This window comes from Centroberyx affinis, unplaced genomic scaffold, assembly GCF_046629955.1.
Source record: "Centroberyx affinis isolate AG114_WGS23_722 - 3 ecotype Tasmania unplaced genomic scaffold, CSIRO-AGI_Caff_v1 ptg000635l_1, whole genome shotgun sequence".
NCBI lineage: Eukaryota > Metazoa > Chordata > Actinopteri > Beryciformes > Berycidae > Centroberyx > Centroberyx affinis.
In genome coordinates this window covers 69061-89354 of record NW_027279261.1, presented here as the reverse complement: position 1 = coordinate 89354, position 20294 = coordinate 69061, and the positions used below count along the sequence as shown (strand labels likewise).

Here is a 20294-nt window from a genome sequence, read left to right as displayed (position 1 = left end):
GGGCAATATCAGCCAGCAGAGAGACGTGAGAGGGACTGAGAGGCTGTGCTGCCGTAAAGACTGAGCAGATAGACGAGCTGCTGATTACTCTAAAAAGGGAATGCAGTCGTCACTTAAAAGAGGAGTGTGAGTAAAAAGGAAGGAAGAGGAAACTGACACATGGAAGGACAGTTTACTGGTGTGATGGTGCAGTGGTTCTCCAAATGGGGTTCACAGAAAGTTAAAGGGGTCCCCAGCAAAATAAGGAATAGGTTAATTTCACTACAATTGAATTCACTAGAAATTATCCCAATTACAGAATGTGTAAGAATGACTATTTTGATCATAGGTGCCACTTAACACCATTAATACCACCCCACATGTGTAGGGAGTTTATGTAATGCAACACTAAATCAACAGCAAACATCTGATCATATGGGGATCCATGGGACAGAATCTGATCAAATGGGGGTCCATGGCCTGATGTGAGTCTATCTGGGGGTCCATGATATGAAAACATTAGAGAATTCAGTGCATCCTTAGCTAGATTTCAATAGATGACATTATTAATTGAGACAACTAGCACTGTCTGGTTAATGCCCCAAATCCTTGACTTCCATCCCTGACTGGACATTTATAATATATCTTTTGGAGACAAAAAAACAGCTTCACAGGAACTTGAAAAAAATAAATTTTTCTGGCCAATTTTGCATTCTCTTTCCCTCTCTGTCACGTAGTTCTAATAATCTATCTACACATGTTTTTCAGTGGACAAAGATGTCATATAGCTTCATTTGTAACAGGTCAATTCTTGAAAAAAGTCAAACATGACGCATAAGTGGAATGTTTTAAAATAATTTATTAGGAATTTTAAAAAGTTTTTTTTTCCAAGGAAGAAACATGACAGGAAAAAAAAGAAATCAGAAAAGGTTACAGTGTTGACAAGATTATTGTTATTTTTCAGTGAAAACAGCATCAAAAGTGTGAACTACCATGGTAGCCCGCAGCAGTGTGAGAAAGTGTATCAAAAATCTAAAACCTGGTGTTTGGTAGATTGATAGTGCTTTGTTCTTAAACTAACATTCGAAGGAAAACACATGTATCGTGATCTGCCAGTGCAACATCCTAGTAGCTCTGGACACAATTATTTTGGTCTGAAAATAACTCTGTCACATTGCTACAGTCTGTGTCGTCCAGTGGATATGCAGTGTATCTGTCAAGTGTTGTGGTGGTGATGGGGGTGGGGGGTGGGGGGGTAACAGGTAAACAGAAGATACTAAGAAACCCCCACCCACCTCCTGTTGGAAAAGCCACATTTCTGAAAGACTTCCATCCACACTTTGACATAGACAATGATGTTAATGTAATAATAATAATAATAATAAAAAAAGTCAGGTTAAAATTTTCACATTTGCAACTGAGGTACCCATCCCCTAAACAGCACATGGCACACTGGAAACCAATGTGTGTAACCACATAACCCCGCACACTGGCACGCTCTCACACATCAACACAACCTGCAGAATAAACCAGTCATAACCACACCTGCTTACGACGGCTCCTGCATACTAGTCCTTCATTTTTCCTTAACAATCATGACATATTCAAAATCACAGTTCAAAACAAAAATATGACAAAGTAAGAAAACAGCATGTTTTTTTCCCCCTCCTGATAAAAGGAGCCTTTTCACACCCTCATATCCCCATGGTGAAGTGTTGCCTCAGACCCAGCTCTCCTGCTGACAGAGGGTCCGGCCTGGATTCACAGTTGAAGGGAAAACCAGCTTTTGAAAACAGTAACAGACTCAAAATGACACATCATTTATAAACCCCCTTACTGTGGAGAGTAATATATGGCTGCTCTAACATTGACAGACAGAAAAACTGAAATGCTTGTGAAACTATGATATGTAACAGTCAAGGTTTCCACCACATACGGTTTGATGAAACAAGCAAAATCCGCAGAACACAATCGTAACATTTCTCCCACACCTCTCACCTCCCGGACCCAAATTTTGCCGAAACCCCCCAAAAACAGTTGTATTTACAATATTTTACAAGATCATACAGCACATGAATTATGTGACTGTGACTGGGTTCATGATAATAATGACCGTTAAGATCTGATCATTATTAGCGTTAACAAGTTCTTGTTAAAAACCTACCAAGATATACACCTTGTGACACATTTTCAAAAAATAGTATTAATCAGAAATGTTCTGTTAAAATTCAGTATGAACTAGTGACAAATATACACTTACTCAGAACAGATTACAGCTCCCGACCTTCAGACGGGATTCACCTGGAGATTGTTCTCCTTCGTCTCAATGAAATCAGGTCAAATAAACCAATAAAACAGCCAAAACAGATCAAGAAATAACACAACCATCACAAAAAAAAAACAGCAAAGTGAAATTAAACAACAGAAAAAAACAACTAGAAATACAGCATCTGTATGTGTTGCTATTACATGTAGTCATAAACATTTTCAAAGATTTTGCTCCTGCTTGTGAACTAAAATATATATTTTTTTCTGACAGGAGGTGGAGTTTAGTGAGGTGACAGGAAGGGGGACGGGGGGGTTGGGGGTGGGGGTTGGGGGTGGGGGTGGGGGGGGGGGGGGGGTCATCAGTAGGGTTGGCTGGGTTCGGGCTGACATCGGGGTTGAGGGGTCAAAGGTCAGCTGCCCCAGCCGGAGAGGTGGACTGGACAGAGACAGGCCAGATCAGCTCCGAAGCAGCTTCAACTCCTTCCAGCCCTCAGTTGACAGCGCTGCACTGATACAAAAAGCACCCGGATTACTCAAAGGTTACTCAGAGGGGAGCGGCCTTATGTCACACTTAAAAAAAACAATGATGACAGGCAAGAAGATGGACTCACTCTCTCAATGGTAGCCGTTAGTGAAGGCCGTGGCGATCAAAGGGCCCTGTGGGAGCAAACATACAAGTTTAAAGTTTACTATATTGTCCTCTATGTTTGTGGTTCTCAACCACGTGCCATCAGGACTCATGAGTTTATAGGTTTTCATTCCATTTGATCACTACAGCAGCTGATATCGCTGATTAGTTCCTGGTCTCTGGTTGACAGTGTGTGTAATCAGTGAAATGATCTGCTGTAGTGTTTGGTTGGAATGAAAACCTGTAGACTCTTGGGCCTCAGGGGCACATGACTGAGAACCACTGATATAAACAACCCAGCACTCTCTGAGTGCCTCATTACTGTGTGGTAAAAACAAAAGCACAATAGTGACAACAGTGAATAATGTACTGTACATTACTAGTTGATTCATGGCTCTTACTGTGAGGCAGTTTTAGGCAGTATCAACATTTCAACAGACACATGACCTGCAGCTTTAACTATGAAGAATGGGAGAGAGACCAATCCAAAAAACAAATGCTGCCTAAATACATAATCATTAGAGGCAGTGTCTCACCCCCAAACTATGGCTGAATCCAGTGCTCGGGGCGGGGCTTGCAGCACTGAGGTAACTGCTGACGGCAGAGTCCTGATTGGCTGTTCCATAAAGGTCTGCCATTGGCCCGGGGCTGCTGGTACCTAAGAATCCAGCTGAGCGAGACGGGGTGGAGCCTAAAGGTGGAAACAACAATGTCAAATTTTACTATCTTAGCATCCACTTTGTTAAAATCAAGGTGTTGGACTTGGATATCACAAACCCCACTATATAAGATGCCCCAGTATGGTAAAATAAAAACAATGGAGTAAAAACATGACAGCTTTTCGACACAATACCTCTAACTACTGCTGCTGCTGCCGCTGCTGCTGCCATTGGTCCGTATGCTGTGAGAGGAATGGCTACAGAGACAGAGAAGAGGAGGTCCAGGTTATACATCTCGAACAGGCAGCTAAAAACACATCACTTAAAGTCTCTCTCCAGTGACCTTGAAAACTTCTTGAATTTATTTATTTATTTATTTTTGACAGACTGTTCAGAGAAGCGTAGAGCCTGATGAGGTCACTGGAGGAAGCCTTTAAAACAAATAGCTAAACCGTCCTCGTTACTGTCATCGATCCTGCCTCCAGATAGAAACTGAGGAGGACTGACAAACACAAACATGCAAACCAGAGTTGATTAGGTGTTGAAGGTGACTGTAGGTGTGCTGAATTGACAACATGCTGCTTGTAAAGTCCAGAGGAGGGACTGACTGACCTGTGAGCTCAGGGGGGTGGGGTGAAGTCAGAAGGGGGGTCCTCTCTAAGTGGAACTCTAAAACAGAAACATCAGAGAGCTGGTGAGACACACACCACCACCGCCGGCAAGGAGAACACACACACACACACGGGGAAAACTCCTCAGAGATGAGGAGGTGTGGGGGGCACATGTTGGGACACACAGGGTCTGAGGAATTACAAGATGGAGGAATATTATATAGTCCACATATTCTGTTAACTGAACATTAAGCGGCGTACATTAGGGAGACAGAATATTTTAATGTGCCATCTTAAGAAATATATACTATAGCCATACGAGCACGAATGAAAGGTTTCATTCCAAAAGACTATACAACCATTTTGGAAAAAAACATGGTATCTGATATTCATTTCATAATATTTAAAAAAAAAAAAAAAAAATACAGCAAATGTTACTATTTTGTTACAATAACAATTCCATAGTGAGCTTTACCTTCATCATTAGGAGTAGGTGTCACATTTTTCAGTTGGTGGACATTTTATTTTGGAATAAAACTCTTCACTTGAATTAAATATACAGCATTGTTAAAGCATGTATGCATGCATGCACGCACACACACACACTTGCACATGTACACAAGCTAAGCAGATGCATTTCCACTCTCTGATATTTACAAGCAGCCATTGATAGTGAGTGCTTTATTTGCTTCCATGGAAACATGTTTGTATTTGTGACAGTGTGTTTGCTGTCAGTTTAACACACAACTAAACTGTCTAATGATTCTGTATTCATATAGAGTACTGTTACAGGAATACACCAAGTGCTCCATGCTAACAACATACGCTAAAGCATGGGGCACTGGACTGAATGATCTACCTGGGACACATGGATGATTTGGGTGTCTATGTTCTCATCACTTAACAGGTACATTGACCAACAGGCCAATCTCCCCAAAACATGTGTATTACTTTAAAGTCTAGGCTGGTGAAAAGTGTCACTTGAGAGGCATATGAAAGATAAGAGCGTCAACACTACTGTAATATAAAATTTCTTTCAATCGAAACATTGATCTAAGTGGTGACAGTAAACACTTTTTGGGAGTATTTCAGGAGTGGACCGACTGCATCTTTTATTTATGCTGCTCATTGAGGTTAGATGTGTGGCTTTTCTAAGCAAATGACTCAAGGCTTTATCAGGAGAGGGAAGTGTAGTGAGATTACCAGGGAACTGGTAGGTATATCCAGGGGTGATGCCAGCATAGCTCCGACTGGTGTAGGTGGTCGTCTGGAACCCAGGATAACCTGCGGGGGACAACGACACCATCAGACTCTGAATCACCAAGTCACCAACTACAATACATGTACAGGACATTGTCTTGGTGTGATACGGGCACACATGGTACAAGGACAACAGGATCTCACATGCAGACAGTGGAAAATCATACTATGGATGGTAGACCAACAGCGCACCAGTCCATTATAGCAAGTTATGGTCGATAAAAAGAAGCACATAACATAAAGAGGGATGAGGTCTGTGTTGTTGTGGTTTAGCAAAGCTGCAAAGCTGCCCCCTGTCTGTGAAGACCGGTATGGTCGGTGACATGCAGGTGGGTGATATTCTACACCTGCGGTCTGGATTTCTTCACAAGGACAGGACTGGGCTGTCTTTGTGTTTGAGAGTTTAGTCTCACTTTCCCGTCTTTAATCTTATCTGCTTACTTTCCTTGTTCCCCGTTTCACTCTCTGCAAGGCACATGATGCAGCGAAGCTCTTTGTTACCAGCCACCTCCAGGAGGAATAAACTAAGGCTGACGTTCAGGAGGATAACAATACTATTGTCCCACACAAGCACCTCCAGGTAAGAAACACAATTAAATGATTTTTTTTTTGGGGTGGGGTGGCATTTCCCTTTACCTGCAGCACACCAGTCCAACTACTGTAAAAGCACTGGAATACAAAGAGGTGTAGTTCTTAGACTGAACACTAGGTGGTGGCATTGGAGTGGTAAATTTAGTCCCAGATGCACAAACGAGCCCTACCGTAAGTACAGTAGAAAATCTGTTTATCCTAACTTCATAGTGGCGGATATTGCTGAAATGAAAGTTGTTAAATGTATTGACTTTCTGGACAAAGGTTTATAAAAAATGAAACCTTTATACAAGCAGTGTCAAAAGTATTCTGAAATTCTCTGTGCCATCTAATTTGCAGTTTAAACTCGTTTAGTTGCAGTTATTGACAAGTAAATCACAATGTCTTTAGCAAAATGTTACATTGTCCCATCACTGCATTTATTTTCCTCATTATGGCCACTTTGACTGGTCAGTTCTTCAGTCTGAGGTCCAGACAATCAAGGCTCTATAGTATTCTGGGGAGTTGACGAGTGTGTTGTCACCTTCAGCTCCCTAGCAGGCCTCGGTTCAGTGGTCAACTTTCTCCACATGAGGCAGAAATTACCTTTGAGGCGGCCCGGGCCTTGCTCCGGGAACAGTTATTATCAGGTATAGGTGAGAGAAGCAGGTAGTGCGGGGCCACATCCTTCCTGTCCGGATCAATAGAAACTTACCCAGCATACCAATGCCCAGCATGAAGGCATCCATTCCGTAGGGCATCACCCGAGAGCGCCCCCTGGCCGAGCCCGTGGGGGACATCACCTCCTTGGGCTGAGCCTTCTTACACTCCACCTGTTACAGACAAAGTATATATGAAGGCCCTCTCTTTGCCAGTGACTGAAACTCAACCCATTATTGAATGTTTACAGATCTAGGCTCACCATCTTGCTGTTGATCTCATGGAAGTGGATCTCGCAGACTTTCTCCACCACATCCTCATTCTCAAACGTCACAAAGCCGAACCCTGGTGAGGAAAAGGCCGGCGCATGAGTTGAAAATTTCAACACAGAGTTGTTATAAAGACTTCTGGATTTAGATGGCAGGCCTTTATGTGCTTCAGTACTGCTAATAGTCTCCAGTAATCGGTACTGTAATAGCCGCTTAACACATTTGCCCCCTTCCCCCACCTCGATGCTGCTATTCTGCACTCATCCTTTCTTCCCCCCCCCTCCCCCCCCCCTCCTGGCCAGAAGGCCCGGGCAAAGCTGGTAGGCTGTCATAATCGATCAGTCCCAGGGTGGGGAGGAGGTGCTTAAGGAGGCTTTATCCTGATCCCGATTAACGGACTGGCTAATTAGCCTAGCCTCGTTCGCCTCCTCCAGCTCAGCCCACAGGAAGGAGGCCCGGGGGGGGGGGGGGGGATCAATAGAGAGCCGGGCAGGACTGGAGGAAGACTGGGGGGGGGGGAAAAAAGCTCCGGACGGACAGACAGACAGACAGAGAAAGAGAGAGACAGAGAGAGAGAGAGAGGGGGCCACTTGGTCTCACCTCTGTGTCTGTTGGTGGTCTTGTCGAACATGAGCATGGCGTCGTCGACCTGGGGGAGACAAACAACACAGTTTTACGCGCCGCTCTCTCTTGCCACGCGGCATATTGCCTGACCTCACCCCTTCTCAAGTTCTGCAGGGAGGCTCAGCAACAGATGGGACAGAAGGGAGGGGGGGGAGGGAGGGGGGCGGGGACGAGCGACAGGTTACAAAAGGGGAGACAGTGAGACCGCGGGGACCAAAGAGAGAAAAAATACACAGAAGAAATACAACAAGCTGTGTGTATACAGTATATGTGATGCACACAAGGGCCGATACGACAAGTTGAAGTTTGTGTTGTTGCTGCTGAACTGCCTGCATGGTCACAATCCTTCTCACAGAGAGTTCCCATAATCCGCCCCCTTTCCCCCCTGCTCTCCAAAGTTTGACATTCCCATGGCAACTGTACAAAAAGTCCTTATAAAAGAGCTCGAGCCAACATCAAATATCGTTTATGAATAGTGGGAGAGTGCCAGTGAGACAAAGAGGGCTGCAAAGAGAGAAAACACTGACAAAAAAACAGAAGGAAAAAAAAAAAGTAGCCGGTCACAAGCAGAAAGGTGAATCCTGTGGGCAGGTGGAGACTCGATGAGAGGAGGGCTGATAGAGGGAGGAATAGTGACAGGTGGAGATATGGTGAGACAGAGCACAGGGAGACAGAGAGTACTGTAAGAGAGAGAGGGAGAAGGAGAGAGAGAGAGAGGGGAGTGAAAGGAGCAAGAGGTGGACACAAAAAAGATTGGGTCAAAGTGGAAAGGGAGGAGAGCGGAGAGACAAAGGCAGAGGGAGAGGGAGAACAAAGAGGCCTGGAGGCTTTGTTTGTTGGCACAGTCGGCCATAATTCCTCCTCCTCTTCTCCCTTTGACCTCTCCCTCTGGCCTGGCCTCCCTTTATACAGCAAAGACACAGGTGTCTATTCTATGCACACACCCATAGTTTCTTATGTAAAAGTTGACCTACTGTCTTTCTGTCTCTCTCTTTCTTTCCCTCCCTCTCTCTGTCACACACACCGACATGTGTACACTCATGTGCACGCATAGGCCCAAATAAACATTTGGTAAGTTAATCTTTGCTCTTGGTCTAAAATAAGTTTATTGGCAAGCAGAGTGGATATGGTCCGCTTCTTCTCAGCACTGGAACACAGTGTGAGTGTGTCTACGTGTGTGTGTGTGTGTGTGTGTGTGTGTGTGTGGACCCCCGAGGGCAGGTTGCCTACAGAAAGGTCAAGGGTGACAGAGGAGTGCCTCTGGCAGCGTGAAAGGGGACCTGTTGGTCTGAAGCCTCTCAAGTCGCTGCCTCCTTCCACCCTGACATTTGCTCATCACCCCCTCACCTCCCGACCAGCCGTCGTTCTGCGCTGTCACAGCCGAACACACGGCACTCCACCGCTCCACAACAATACATATTCATTTCAGCCGTTTAGCTGACGCTCTTATCCAAGATAAGCAGAATAACCTTTAACTTCCTAGATCACCAACACCTAAGGCAAGCGGTTGTAAAGAGTGCGAGGGTCAAAGCCACAGCGCCCAGAAAACACTTGGTGATTCACGCTAGAAGGCGATAATCAAAATTTGAGCTGATACTAAAAACTTGACCTAACAAGGCAAACGCACATAAACCTCTCACAGTTACAATCATGATGTGAGCTGAAACGAAGCACAGTCTCCCTGGAGGATGTCATCAAAACATCGCAACAATGCGTGCAGTTAAAGTCACAGTGAGTTAATCGCACGTTAATGCTCCATATATCAAACATTGGGCATTTTAATGGCGTCCTGCCGGACAATATTCCCCCTTATTCTTTTTTTCCACCTCTCATCTTGCCTGTTATCCCCTGCCCATCCCTCTCTCCACCCCTTTGTCCCCAACAGGACAGGACACAAAAGGTCCAGTGAGGCAGTCTAATCAGGAACTTCCATGGATGGCTGGAGCCTACATTTCCCCGTCCATCCCTCGATATCTCTCTCTCTAAAATTCATCCAGACTTATGATTGGGAGAGGAGTGCAGAGAGAGTCCAGGCGAAACCTTTGGCAGTGAAAATAAAGAACCACGCGGTCGGAAACACACGGCTGAGAGAAATTCCTCCCGTGTTCGACTTTCAAAAGTTTCAAGGGTTTGCCACGCGGACCGTCTTCATGTAACTTGCTGAAAAAGTTTGGATTTGTTGGATTGACTGTATATCTCGATATCTGTGGTCCACCAAACCTCATTTGGCGCCTGATTCACACTGATTACATAGAGGGTACATTTCTCCAGGGCTCATACATTTCAGAGTATGAGTAATACAGAGACCTCCAGCATGCACATAACTAACTTCTGGACAAACTAACAAAATATTTGTCTAGCTTTGTACAGAGGCATAATAGCCCCAGTAAATCCCCCCACACCCCATCTTTGCTCCAGTTCCCCCCTCTTGCGCCTCCACAACCCTACCCTCTCCCTCTCCCTCTCTCTCTCTCTCAGGCCCTCCCTCTCTCGCCGGGGCCTTTGTCAGCCCATCATCTATTCTCTGCCTGACGCCTTTCAGACTCCAGAATCTAAAAACTTGGGCAACGTATGGATATTAAAAAAACACACACATACATTAGTTAAAAGAAAATGGCCTACGATGAACACTAAGTGACAAGTTTACTAGTTGTGGTGTTTTTTGAGCGCTGGTCAACTAGTATTATGGTTTCCCAACTCCTGAGTTGACCCCCTCCACCCCAACACACACCCATACACACACACACTCATACTAACACCCCCTAACACCACCTCATCCCTCCTCCTTCAACACAAAACCCCTTACCCGCTGAATTACTTAGGGACAATGGGCAAGCCAGGTCACCACGGTAACGGGCCAGGAGGGGGTTGTGGGTAGGAGCAGCTGTTACATCAGATTAATTCAGATTCTGATAATCCCTCCTCCTTCCTCACCATCACCACCACCACCACCACACACTCACTACAAAACTTTTCTCCCCCCTCCCTCCCTCTCTCCCTCCCTCCCTCCCTCTCTCTCTAGTCCCTAACTTCGCCTGCTGCTCCGGCTCCATACCTCCCTGAGCCTCTCAGCCTCGTTATTTTTCCCTCCCTTCACTCTCCACCCCTTTTCTCTCCCTCCTTTCTCACCCTCCGATGAGTAACTCCTTCACTTCCAGGCGGCTGCTCAACTCCATGTGAAGTTTTTCCCAAAGTAAGAATGTGCTGTGAATTAGACTTGGCTTTTGGGATGGGAAATGTTGTGGGATTTTGTGTGTTAAATTGTTGATATGTCTGATATGTGTAAGACAATTTCTAACTGACAAATAAAGTGATTCTGCCTCTGCTTCTGACCAAGGATGTCAATTTATTCATTTCAACATCTTCACTCAGCATTTCAACCACAGTCTGACACCCAAACAGCTTTAATAATCTCTGCAGCTCCACTATTCTACTCACCTTTCCAAACTGGTCAAAATACTGCTTGACGTCCTCTATGGTGGTGGTCACAGACAGGCCTCCCACAAAGATCTTCTTGGTCCTGGTCACTAACTGTGAGAAAAGGAAACCGGTTTATGAACCAACTTCTACTGCCGTTTTTAAACGAACAGTGTTTGATGACACAACACGTCATCTTCTATCATATATTCCTCATTAAATAATATATTGATTCAGGCAGCATTTAGAAAAGGGTGGGCCTTCAAGTTTCTAATTTCCCCAAAGCTCCAAAAAGGCACTGAAATCAAAGTTTACAATATTTACATACATTTGTACATGAATGGGTCAACAACATCTGTCCATATATTTAGCTACTATTACTCGTATCCTATTATTAGGGTTGGATGTAACAAGTTACTCAGCAACACACTGCAGTAAAATCATTACTGTTCCCAGTAATGAGTAGTGTAATAAAAAAAAAACCATTTCAGTTTCAGTAGAACATTACAGCTTGAGCTTCCAATAAGAAAGAAGGTTTTCACTTTTAAATATTGGATTGATGTTGAATAATCCAAAAACTATCCCTTTGATCCCCATCCCCCGATTCATTTTCCTCAATTAGTCATTATATTCTCATGATAAGCTAGTTTCGATGAGAAAAGGCAGAACATGTCACTTTCTCTGGGTGATGTATTCTTGCTTTGATTTTAGCGAGCAAAAGGACGACTAGAACTATATTTGGTTTCCCTGATCATTCGCAGGAGGGGTAACTGAATGATCCCGATTTTTGAAGGTAAGCGAGGATGAAACTGCCAATTTTGAGGGTGAAATGTAAAAATAATATAACAACTAGTGTAACGAATTACTGCTCTCAATTAGTTAAGTGATAATATTACTTTACTAATTACTTATGTATTGTTTTGAGTAATGAGCTGAAAACTGCCAATGATCATTGAGTAGCCCAAAATGTTATACTGCACAACTCTATATCCATCTATCATATGTACAGTGTATCTGTTCTTAATGGATCAGGGGCTTAAAGATGGCCTCCTCCTGGATCGGTTTGGTCTTCTGGCCCAAGCAAAAACACTAAACAATTAAGTTTTTTGAATCTTGAATCTAAACTGACAAGAGCCATGTTGAAACTGTATGATGTCAAATGAGGAAATACGTTTGTCCAAGATTACTTTTTTTATGTATTTCTGCTTTATTAGTTAACATCACAAAGTCCATTTATTGGACAGAATTTGAACAATGCCAAAGTAGTTCTAAAGATAAATATCATATATTAACTATATCTATTTTTTGTGTGATGGATGATTACCAACAGAGTTGCGGTTCTGAGTTGAACCGCTATTTCCTATCAGACACAAAGCTGTCTGGTCGCCGCTAATGCTTAACGCCTGTTATTATTTTGGTGTTTTGCATCACTTCCCCTTTCTCCCACAACTATTTGTTGACAAGATGGGGATGTGGGCTGTAGCATTGCCCACTGATTCAAAGCTTAGGAGCAGGGATAAGACAAGTAAATGTGACCGCAAATTGCTTGTTCAGTGCTAGCTTAGATAGATGCTTCTGTCTGATTTTGGGTAAGTAAAGATCAAATTGATATTATACTCTGAAATGTACTGTCACAAAAATTGTCATACACATTGGTAAATCTGTTTAAATACTGTAGACTGACAGTTTGTGGGGGCTCATTGTCCGAATTTTTCAAGGAAAAATGAAAGAAACACGTCATATAAGAGCATCCAGTTATGCAAGTCTGCTAGCTATCTGGCAATGGACGCATTTATGTTAATGTTCAGTGGAGAAATGGGAAAGAGAGAGGGATACAAGAAACCCAGGTGGTGAGCTCGAGTCAAACCCATAAAATTGGACCATTGAACCTCCAGAAAAACCCAGGAGGCGGCCATTTTTATGTTCCACTGTTGTGTTAAGATAAGTACTGCATAGACACACATGGGCCTCCTGGTACTAGCAATGCTACCAGTATTTCTTTATGGTGCTCGCATTACAAAATTATTCATTTTCAATATTTCGCAGTCTGTTGTTGTTTATGTAAAAGTCATGTACAGGCAAATGTACAGAAATACAATACAGATGTTTAGATTGGTTCACCAGCACTCTATGTGGTTTGAATGGGAATCTATGCAGGAAGGGGAAGTATGTACCCAGCAAGTGTGTTTTCCCCTATTTCTGTCTCACTTATCCCTTATCCTTTACACGTGTGTCTATAAAGTTGTGAAAGTTTGCGTTAACACATGATCACACAACAGTTCAGTGATGTCAGCAGCAGTCACGTTCATCAGATTACGAGGCATTAGCCCAGTGAAACGCTGAACACAGAAACAGGCCAACTTGCTCCAAACAATGAACAGAAGTGAGATTGACACAACGAGAAGACGGTTGGACTCACCTTGGGCTGAGCTCTGCGAGGGAACGCGACCTTTGGGTCAATCTACAGGAGAGAATACAGAGAAAGAGACGTCCGGTTAGCAGCACGTCATGACACAGATGAACTAGCAACCTCTCGTGTTTCCTTGGTGTACTCTGACATCACAACTCATTTCATCTTTCGTCCTCCAACAACTCCTCAGTGAAGGTGTAATATAACAATGCAATACTGCTCTTGGGCTAGCACAGCGAATTTTCCACTCCTATGTCAAAGCAAAGATGTCAATGACGCTCATTTGTCAAGGCAAATTGTACTTGGGACTCAATGCTGGAAAACAGAATGAGAGAATTTATAATTGTCAAGAAGAATAGAGGTGAAATTGTTATCAAACATACTCAACACACACTAAGATCAGAAACTGAAAAGGCGCATGTCAGACCACTGACATCAGGTGTGTGTGTCTGAATCTGTGTGTGTGTGTGTGTGTGTGTGTGTGTGTGTGTGTATGCCTGTGCATGAGTGCGGGCAGTAATGTAGTGGTAAATAATAAAAAGGCGGGTAAACTGACCTCCAGTCAGTGATCATCATAAGGCAAACAATCACCAAAACCAAGTACAACTACAACTTACATCAGTTTGATACTACTACTATGATGTTTACTATAAAGTTATATCATAAAGATTTATATCAGACTAAAAAAGTGGGTAAACTCTATTCCACAAATAAAAAAGTGGGTAAAATGGATTTAGGTGGGTTTACTCTCCATTGTCTAATGTGCAAGTTTGTGCATCTGTGTGTGAGTATCTGTGCGTGTGTTTGTATTTGTATGCATGTGTGGGAGTTTTTTGCATATATGTAAGCATGTGCTTACATTTACGTATTTGTATGTAATTGTGTGTGAATGTGAGTGTGCAGTTGTGTGCAGGTGGAATGTCTGGGAATGTCCAGCGATCCCCTGCCCCTCGTCACTAACATGTGACATGTGATCTCCTGGAATCTCACACAGGCACTACAATCACAAACGCATCTCACCTCCGCAAGACAGAGAGAAAGGACAAGTGTGGCGGTAAAGCGGGGCAGAGGCAGCACAGAGAGAGAGAGAGAGAGAGAGAGAGAGTGAGAGAGGGAGAAAGAGAGAGACAAGGACGGAGGAGGGAGAGTGGACGGGACAGAGGAGAGAGAGCTGTCAATCACACACACTGACAGCAGATCCACCTCATTTTGTTTGTTTGTGTTTGTTTGTTTTTGCCTCGCTCAGCTCTTGACGGAGGTGATGATGACAACAAGTCCCATAGAGACCATTAGTCCCACTGTACAGCTTTAGGTGAGAGTGATTTTCCCCGATCTGGATCGTCCTCTGCTCTGCAGTTCTTCACTTTTACGCCCTAGATTGAACGGCTTAATTGTTTTTAGCAGTCTAACTAACTTGATAATGATCACTACAACTACAAAAACCAATGCAATTTGTTACGCAACCCTCTGAATTCACATGTGCTACAAGTCACCAAGGTTAAGATTGGATAGAGAACCACACCATGCCATGAAGATGCAATCACAGACAGGCTTCAGAATTGGAATTTGAGCCTCTATATTAGTCTATACTGGTCTAATAGAGCTAGAGAACAACTAGACTACTCCACACTGTACTGCTGTTATGCTAAGAGATGGTGAGACAGTACAGCGCTAAGATTAGTCCGTAACCATGAGAGGGTAGAGTTGAACTACAGTAGAGAGCTAGAGCCTCTATGGTAAAACGCATGCGTTTACCAGAGTAGGGTACAGTGTTGTTTCTACTTGAATAAGAGTCGACATCACCGCAGGTTTTTCTAAAGAGCAGAGTGAGAAGACTAGGCTAGACTGGAGGATCAGATGCAGAGTCTACTGTTTAGTTTCTATGGTCGCTAGACTACTCTGATAGTCACCTCCGGTCACCAACCCTCCTGATGTCCAACACTCCTGTGCACATTCAAAAACAAACAAACAGACACACACACAAACAAACAAAATCAACATACAGCAGCACACATCCATGGGGAGGAAATTGTGGACATTAAACAGATAAAGTAGCTGTACTATTGAAATCGGTTTGTTTCTTGGGGGGAAAAAATGAAATGTTGAGCATCCAAAATTTGAGAACACACTGGAGATGTATTTCAACATAAAGTAAGCAAATAATGCAAATCTTACAGGCAAATGCTAGGCTTTCTCCCACATTGTATTAAACATCAATTAGTAAGAGGACAGACAATCTATTCGGAAGTTATTTTGAGATGTCAGAGGCAGTGTTTTAAAGAGAGGCCCAAGCTCTCTGTGCTCAGAGCAAGGTAACAGAGAAGCTGAACATAATACCAAGAGAGGTTTATCAAATCAGGACAATCCCCTTTGACCAACTGCATCCCAGCTATGCAACAGTTGGCCGAGCGCGCTGCCTGTCACAGCCTTAGCTGGGAACGCACTTATCCCAACACGCCGATTGGGCAGCGCTCAACATATCTGTGACTCAGAGGAACAGCCCAAGCTTGTTGACTCCAATCCTATTAGCTTGGAGAGCCATGCTAATCACAGATGGAGTTATCCTGCCTGCCTGCCTGCCATCCCTCCTCCTCTCCTCCCAGGCCGGCACGGTGGCTCGGACAGGAGAGGGTTAACAGAGCCGGTGTCACTCTGCCTCATGCGGCTCCACACAGAGTTAATGAAGATTCTTGTGTGACTTTGTTGTAAAACTCTCTGTTGTGTACCTCAGAATCACTTTTGAATGGAAACTCTGTTCTGTGATCCTGCAGTTTACATCGGCCATGGCTCCACGCTAACTTTACAGATAGCAGGAAACTGGGAGAGCACCCAGAGGGGCAACTAACAGAGTGGCCATTACATAAATCAGTGCAAAACTTGCCTTGCTATACTGTCAAAAGGCAAAAAACCCAGGCTGCATCTGTCCTAAAACACAATAAACACCAATAAATTCCTCTGCGGCACTGTATTTGCTCTTTAGCCTCTCCGCTGTGCAAAGCTCTCTTAATTCCAGTGTCGGAGCGGTTCAGTCGGTCACAGCATGGCACATTCTTTCTGTTGCCACTGGAGAACTTTTCTCTCCCCTCTCTAACAGGATAACCTGTCTGTGAGAGAGAGAGAGAGAGGGGGGGGGGGCAGGGAGCACTCTCTAAAAGACCTACTCTACTCACCATCCAACCCCTGTGGCTGATCACTGAGCCCTCTCCACGCCAAGCACACACACACACACACTCTCTCTCTCTGAGGCCGCCGCAGCCCCCACCGCGCCACCGACACACCCTACTGCCGGCCACAAGGGGCCCCGCCACGGCCCGGCGAGGCGGCACGGCTAATATATGCACAAATAAGAAGGAAAACTCCAATTAAACAGCGGAGCTTATGAGCCACGTCTCTGCTGTCTAACATGAATAATCTTATAATAAGTCGCTTTTCAGAAGAGGCAACGTGTCGATGAACGGTCAGTTTACATGACGTCCGCTCTCTGTGACCGCGGCTGTTTGCGCCGGCTTGATTACCGGTCTCCAAGAAATGATTCTAAATGATGTGCATTGTTATCTTCCTCTTTTTTCCTTTGTGTCAGAGCCATTCTTCAAGAGTGGAGGGGGTGTCACTATGGAAACAAACCCCATGGTGAGTTAGTGGCGTCCAACCATGATGGCCCTACTTGTCATGGCTGTCGTGCCTGCAAGTGACACTGGCAGTGGGACACAAGGGGGAAACTAAAAAAAAAAAAAAAAAACCCAAAACAGAATTCATTTGACCTCTCTATCACACAACTTCCACCTTAATAGCGCGGGAACAGAAGTTTCTCATTTCCTCTGATATCTTGTTACTATTCTAAATCAAACCGCCTCTTTTTTTCTTCCCCCTCTCCATTCCCTGTGCAGCGTCTTCTTCAGTCCCTCCACTTATCTCCCAAGACTTGAGAAGGTGTATCGCTCAGAGCACAAAAGCGGAAGAAGAAAAGAGCCTCCCGACATTTCAATACAGTGACTAACCCACAGCCATCGCCACTCTCACCGAGCAGGGAAGGGGGTTGAGGGGGTTGAGGGGGGTGGGGGTGGGGGGGCAGCGGTCCCTATGGCGACCAACGGGCCACATTGTTCCCAGACCAGCCCACATTCATTACTGACAAAAGACACACACTCACACTCTAAAACACAGACGATTAATACACTCTCGCCAACACACAGGTACAATTCATACAGGTAAAAAAGGGCAACAGTCTGATTTTGTCTTTTCTCATCTCAATGCTGAGAGTTTTATCCTTCCTGAGATCAACAGGAAGATGGCAGGAATCTGTTGGTTTTTTTTTGTGTGTATGCGGCTGCTTTTACACCTTGGTGGTTTCAGGTTGCAAACGCTCTCATGTTGCTGCCACGAAAAACTTCTTTTTGAGGTCATTTCTACCCTTGGGACAAGCAACTTTGCAGAAAACGCAGAAAGAAAGTTTGTGTTCAGTCTTCCTCGAAACCAAATCAGAGGCTGGCAGTGAAAGCAACCCTGTCTGGTTGCCCCTGTTTCTATGGAAATTGACACTGGGAAACATTTTCTTGCTTGTTTGGCTGGAGAGCGAAGCAAAGACAGAGCCCATTCTCCCATGTGTCTCAACTGTCCACTATTAGCATATGGATGGATATATGGTCCAGAACAGTGAGTGGATTAATCACACTCACAGCATGTAATGTGGTTACAACTGAGGTGCAGCAGCGGACCAAAATGGAGAATCTTAGCACCAACAACAAAAATAGGGTTGGTTTGAGAAAAAAACATTAGCACAGTGGACCTTAGTAAACATAATAAAATGCAGCTGTGTTACACCTCTCTGATGAACTATTGGGAAATCCACAAATCAAACAGTGAGCAATGGGATAAGGTGGTGGTGGGAAGTAAATACAGAGAACTCACTGTTTTTGAATCCAACTCGTGCCTAGTTTGGGCCAAAACTTTGTCCACGCCGGCCTGATCGACAAAGGTGACGAATCCAAAGCCTCTGCGGACATCAGGGGAAGGAATTAATGAAACAGAAGCGGACGGTGACATGTAATGATATGTTATGAGCGGCGAGGAATCATAGCGCTCAGATAAACTTTCAGCTGCGGCGGAGCAGCCAGCCCTGATGGGCGCACGGCTCCCTCACCTCGAGCGCTTAGTAACTGGATCCCGCATCACCATACACTCCTTCACCTCGCCATACTTGCAGAAGTACTCTTTCAGCCCCTCTGAAACACAAGGCAAGGTGCACAGGGTAAATAAATCAACTAGTATCAGAAAGTACCTGAATACAGAACTGAATGAATAGCTCGGCAAGAACTGACACTTTGTTATTTACAGGCTGGCAAGCTGCTGGGCTACAGAGTGTCAAACTTTTTTTTCCAGGCTATTCAGATTTAGTCCAACACAGTTAACACAGCTTTCAGTTTAGTGCGTCAAAGAGAAAATGTCCAACGATTAAGAAAAGAAACCTTGAAATTACACAGTAATTACAACCAGGTTCTCTTATTTTATTACAATCTGGTTCATTTACTTGAAGCCTTTTTCTTGGACTTTTAAGAATTACTAATCTATTCTACTGCAATGTTGAAGCCTTTACAAATAAACCAGCTCTGAATGGGCTCTTTCATTCAGGAACAAGTTTTAGATTTAAAACGCACTGAGAGAAAAACTAATAAACAAATCAAGAAAATATACACAAGCATTAAGTAAAATCACTCAGAAATACAGCTTTTCAAACGACTTTCTATTGGTTCCCTCATATTCCATGCAAAGGTTTCTGAAGACAGTGGCATAGTGTCTTTTATGAGAACTAGTGGTGGAAAAAGCTTTACCTTGTGTTGTTTGCCAGCTGAGTCCACCTATGAACATTTTGCTGTGGAAAAAAAACAGAGAAAAACATTCACATTTACATATTAATAGAGGCAAGTTTCAGTGACTTTATAAATACTTAACATAGTAAACACAAACTTGTTATTGAGAGTTTAAAAGTCTATTCCTGTATGTAGAGACAGACTCTTAGAATACACCATCCTTCATTTTAGATGAAAGGAGGGTCTCTGTCCGGAGGTGAGCCGCCTGGCTGCAGAACGGGTCTGCTCGCAAAATGCCAGGTCTGTTCCTGAGGTGTATGAGGAGAGGTAGACAAGAAAAAAAGTTTTGTTTTTGTGTTACCAGGGGTCGTGAGGGGAGTCCGTGGTGGACAGGCTGCTCTGGCTCCCTTCCGTCTCCATTCCGTGTCCTCGGTCTGTGTGTGTGTGTGTGTGTGTGTGTGCGCTCTGTCCAGGCCGAGCCGTGCGGGAAAACAGGCGGAGAGCGAGTGGAGCTGGGCGGGTTTGGCCCGGGGTGAGAGAGAGGGGAGCGGGCCAGATGCAGGAGGCTCTGGGAGGGCTGGGACAGACTCCACCTCCTCCAGTCCCACAGCCTCTCTCTCATCCCACTTAGCGGCAACGACAGCGCCGAGCCGCGAGGGAAAACTACACAACTTCTTCTCGCGCTTTTCAAAATAAAAGCCTGGCGAGCGCGCTGCAGTAGGCTACCAAAGTGACAACAACAGTAAACATGAACTGTATTTTAATCTATTAGATCGGATGACTAAATTAGAGGATTATGCTACTTCTGGGAATACTTTAAAAATGAAAAGGAGAAATTCAGAAGGCCATTTAAATAGTGTCAGCTGTTATACTTCCCTATATACAATGTGGCACAGAAGAAAATTAGTGTTTTTATGTGGAAAAAAATCCTGAACGTTGTAATTTTTCACCTTTTCTTCTCTGTAGGCCTAACTTTATTCCTCAAATAGACCTATGATAAAGTAATCTGAAAGTAACTGAAAGTTATCCGAATACATTACAGAGTCCCTTATTACAGTTTTAATGAGTTAACTGGTAAATGTAATGGAACACATTTTTAAAGTAAATACTCAACCCAGCCCATGACTGATGG

At 44.1% G+C, this 20294-nt stretch overlaps 1 protein-coding gene across 5 annotated transcripts; it reads right to left on the bottom strand.

The window, feature by feature from the left end:
- Positions 1-2862: 2862 nt before the first annotated feature.
- On the bottom strand, positions 2863-19613 carry msi1b (musashi RNA binding protein 1b). 5 transcript variants are annotated; one of them, XM_071518809.1, is made up of 14 exons: positions 19524-19613; positions 19184-19224; positions 18496-18577; positions 18264-18348; positions 13365-13406; positions 10967-11059; positions 7505-7553; positions 6898-6980; positions 6691-6808; positions 5349-5429; positions 4147-4203; positions 3729-3791; positions 3412-3566; positions 2863-2904 (listed from the first exon to the last, which is right to left on the bottom strand). In XM_071518809.1, exons 1-14 carry the CDS (start codon positions 19580-19582, stop codon positions 2863-2865), a joined length of 1050 nt encoding a protein of 349 aa, XP_071374910.1. In that variant the 5' UTR covers positions 19583-19613. The 5 variants fall into 5 exon arrangements, with proteins under 5 accessions (XP_071374910.1, XP_071374906.1, XP_071374908.1 ...); XM_071518805.1 differs by having other exon boundaries at positions 3412-3589; positions 3710-3791; positions 19524-19588; XM_071518807.1 differs by having other exon boundaries at positions 3412-3545; positions 19524-19588.
- Positions 19614-20294: the final 681 nt, after the last annotated feature.